This window comes from Terrapene carolina, unplaced genomic scaffold, assembly GCF_002925995.2.
Source record: "Terrapene carolina triunguis isolate 2854851 unplaced genomic scaffold, T_m_triunguis-2.0 Scaffold944, whole genome shotgun sequence".
NCBI lineage: Eukaryota > Metazoa > Chordata > Testudines > Emydidae > Terrapene > Terrapene triunguis.
The window spans coordinates 370,893-374,741 of NW_020665295.1; the positions used below are offsets into that span (position 1 = coordinate 370,893).

Here is a 3,849-nt window from a genome sequence, read left to right on the forward strand (position 1 = left end):
CTCTGAAGCTTTATTGGTGTCGCTCATATGGCAGAGAAAGTGCATCTGCTGGACTGGGAAAGGGAGGCAAATTTTTAGGGGAAACCCAGGGCCCACATACCAGGGGCATGGGCACCCTGGAAATGAGATACAGAGAGAGAGGGAGAAGAGATCACAGGCCAAACCCAGTGCCCAGATACTCAGGGAATGGGCACCTTGAAATGAGATAGCGAAATAGAAGGGGAGGTATGTGAGAGGCATGGACAGCTGGGATGACAGATGGATGGGCTGACGGATGAGTGGGTTGACAGACAGATGGATGGATAGGTTGAAGGATGATGGACGGATGGGTTGACGGATGGATATGCTGATGGATGGAAGGATTGGTGGATGGGTTGATGGATGGGTTGACAGGTAGACGGGTTGATGGACGGATGGGTTCATGGATGGATAGGTTGAAGGACAGATGGATGGATGGGTTGACGGAGGGATGGGTTGGTTGTTGATTGATTGCATTGCAGCTTACATTCTCCTCCCACCTTCATGCCCTCACTCATGGGCTGTCTTCGGGGCTGGCGTGGCTGGGTTTTTCACTGCTGTTAGGCAGGAGTTCTTGTTGACGTCCTTCTCCTCGCAGCTCTGGCAGCCCTGGTCATCGCACTGGTATATGGGCATGTTACAGAGCATTTGCCATGAGTTCCATACAATCTGCTTCCCCCGATTTATGTCCTGATCGAAAACCTCCTGGAAGGCCAAGGCGCGATGGTCTTCATCTATGGCGCTGAAGATCCCGTCCATGAGTTCCTGGATGCGGTGGTCGTCCTTCAAGCTGAGGCAGGTTCTCAGGCAGGGGGCGTAATAGGTGAAGAAGACGAAGCAACGGTTCCAGCCGCACGGGTTGTTTGGAAACGACGTGGGGTAGCGGTTGTTGCCATGCATTTCATCCAAGGCGCGGGTTTCCTGGCACTTGGTCTGGCCCCGGGACTTGTCCAGGAGGCGGGAGACGGGACTCACCCCATTCTGGTCCAGGCTGAGCATCAGCCACTCAGAGTGCAGGTAGTGGTTGCCACTTTTCTCAGGTTTGGCGGCGACGACGTGATCCCCCTCGTACAGAATGTCCGTCTCCAGTTTGGATTTCATCGCCTGGAGCTCGGCCACGGGCAGGTGCTCCTTCAGCTCACTTGGGCTGATGCTGTTGCACATGGACTGCGGCAAGGAGATGGCCACTGCATACTGAATGATGGGGGGGGAAGGGCGATACCTGGAGGAGAGGGGGCAGGGGGAGCGTGAGCCCAGGGGAAATCACACACTGAGCACGGAGTTAATGACCATGAACTGTGCAAACACCTGCACAGCCCACAAACATTCATCCTCCCCCTGCACCTCCAGAAACACCCCTCCCATCTTAGGGCCCCGTGTTCCTCCTGCCCCCCCGAATCACCCCTCCCAGCTCTGGGATCCATCTCCCCCAGCACCCCCAGAATCATCCCTCCCAGTTCTGGACCCCATCTCCCCCCTGCACCCCCAGAATCACCGGTTCTGAGGCAGTGGCTCTAGGTAGCCCTGTGATGCCAGCAGACACAAGGGGTCCCTGCTGCTCCCTTTGTGGCTAGGGGAGTGGGGCAGGCCCAAAACACACACACACCCCAGGCCGGTCACTCACTGGTGGACGTGATCCACGATGGCTTTGAGCGCGGCCGGGTCGATGCTCCCGGCGGTCTCTGGCCCGAAGCAGAGGAGAAGGGGCAGTAGCAGGAGTCCAGCCCTGGGCATCCATCCTGGCATCTGCACAGGACCCCGCAGCATCAGTGCCCCCAGGCCCTGGGCACAAATCCAGAGCCCCCGACCCACATCCCCTAGCCCCTGATATGCCACCGACAGGAGATGGGGCAGAGAAGAATCCCCTGGAGCTTGATGGGCTGGGGAGATGGGGGATAGGTGAATGGCAGAGGGGACCCACATGGGATTACTTGAGGCAGGGGAAAGGTGGGCAGAGGGGTCACCTCTGGGGCTCCATGGGCCAGGAGGTGGGGGGACAAGGGGGACTCACAAGGGTCTCTATGGGGCACGAAGAGGTGGAGCGGGGACTCACCAGGGTTTCCATGGGGTAGGAGGAGGTGGGAGGGACTCACCAGGGTTTCCATGGGGCAGAAAGAGGTGGGGGGGACTCACCATGATTTCCATGGGCAGGATCAGGGGGTGCCGTCACTCACTGACAGATACTCACACCAGATGTCCAGCGACGGGCTTTCAGCTGAGTCCCTCCCAGCTCCTCTTTATACTGTTCGCCCAGCCCCTCCCCTGGCCCCACTGACCCTGTGGGGCGGGGGGCGGAGCAGGGGGGGGGCGGGTGAGGCAGCCTCCAATTTCCAGCTGTGCCAATGACAGCTGCTGGGCTGGGCCAGAGGGGGGCGCTCTGGGGCCAGGGTGTCTGTGGTTTGCTGCAGAGCTCGGCTCCTGCCCTGAACACAGACCCAGTTCCCGAGCTGGCCTGGCTGCGCTGCAGGGGGCCCTGGGGAGAGACAGGACACTGGTGCTGACGGCCCAGGCTTGGCATTATGGAGGCTACAGGCCTGAGGAACCGTGCGGGGCCTTGGGTGGCAAGAGGGCAGGGCTGGTGGGGCAAGGAGCTGGTGGGGAGTGCAGCTGAGGTGAATAGACTCTCAGGTGGGTGGGGGAGGGCTGGGGCCAGCAGCCAACCAGCACCAGGCCAAGACCAGCCCAGACCATCTGCCCCTTGGGGTGAACTGGCCAGAGGTCCCCGTCACACCAGGCGCTGCCCAGACACAGGGTGAGAGACAATCTCTGGCCTGAGGAGCGCGCACCCTGACTAGTGCTGTTAGGGGGTTAAGTGGGTGTCATAGGGCCCAGATTTCCGAGGAAGCTGAATCAGCTGAATCCAAACAGCGAGGGGCCCAATTTTCCCTGGAGTTTGGGGAAGTGAGAGCAGAGGAAGGTGCCGACCCCGCTTGCTCGTTGCTTGGATTTGGCTGACGGGCTGGGTTAGACTGAACAACATGTCAGCGCTTTAGCCAGGCAGCACCAATGGGACCTTTCACCTGCGGTTCCTGGGTGCTGAGTGTGCCCCGGGCGGCGTGTGGTGGAGAAAGCTGAGGGCACGTCCTGGGCAAGGGTTATGGGAGCAGGATTTGGGAATTATCTGAGTGCACTGTTGGAACCAGGGTGGGGCTAATGCCCTGTTCACCTGTGTCCAGTAGAGAGGTGAGGGGCAGGGGGACTCAGCAGGGTTTCCATGGGGCAGGAGTAGGACGGGGGGGGGGGGGCTCGTGGTGGAAGATTGTCTCAAACACACAGTCCGCGTCATTGTTGCTGCCCCGGGAGGCACCACTGGTCGTCCCCATGACGTGAAAGAGCCTCTTCTCCCGCAACCACGTCCCCACGCGGAGTGAGCTGAGGGTGCAGATCAGGCACCTGCTCTGGCTGTGGGTCCTAGCCAGTAGCATCCCCTCTGGACACCGGGGAGCAGGTAACACTGGGACTGCTGGGCTGGGATCAGTGGAGCTCTGGGCCAGCTGCATCCCTGCCCCTCCCGCAGCCCCGTCACCCCTGGGAGAAGGGCTGGTGGCTAGAAGCAGGGGGACCATTTCCTGCCCCTCCGCAGTCAGCCAGCGCCCTGGGGAATGGTGGCAGGGCATCTGTCACAGGGCCCAGCCAGCATCCTCCCCAGCCATCCAGCAGATGAGAGGACCTAAGTCTCTGTGCGTCGCACCCCAGGGATATTGCAAGCTCCTGGAGCCTGACTGGAGGGCATCCACTGCACCAACCTTGGGATCCAGACACCCCTCGGGGTGCAGCCCTTCCTCCCGGCACCTCCCTCTGGGCATGGGAACCCAGCCATCCGCCCAGCCC

General features: G+C 60.7%; 1 protein-coding gene across 1 annotated transcript; it reads right to left on the reverse strand.

Moving 5' to 3' along the window:
- Nucleotides 1-371: 371 nt before the first annotated feature.
- Nucleotides 372-1,776, reverse strand: LOC112119460. The gene is made up of 2 exons (XM_029913828.1): nt 1,643-1,776; nt 372-1,240 (listed from the first exon to the last, which is right to left on the reverse strand). The coding sequence occupies exons 1-2, from the start codon at nt 1,762-1,764 to the stop codon at nt 529-531; spliced, it is 834 nt and encodes a 277-aa protein (XP_029769688.1). The 5' UTR covers nt 1,765-1,776; the 3' UTR covers nt 372-528.
- Between the last annotated feature and the right edge of the window lie 2,073 nt (nt 1,777-3,849).

Bases quoted from the DNA above. Each gene is read 5' to 3' on its own strand.
- LOC112119460 (XM_029913828.1), bottom strand. From the start codon at position 1,764: ATGCCAGGATGGATGCCCAGGGCTGGACTCCTGCTACTGCCCCTTCTC. The intron at 1,241-1,642 runs GTGAGTGACCGG...CCTCTCCTCCAG, and splicing joins ATCGTGGATCACGTCCACCA to GTATCGCCCTTCCCCCCCCA.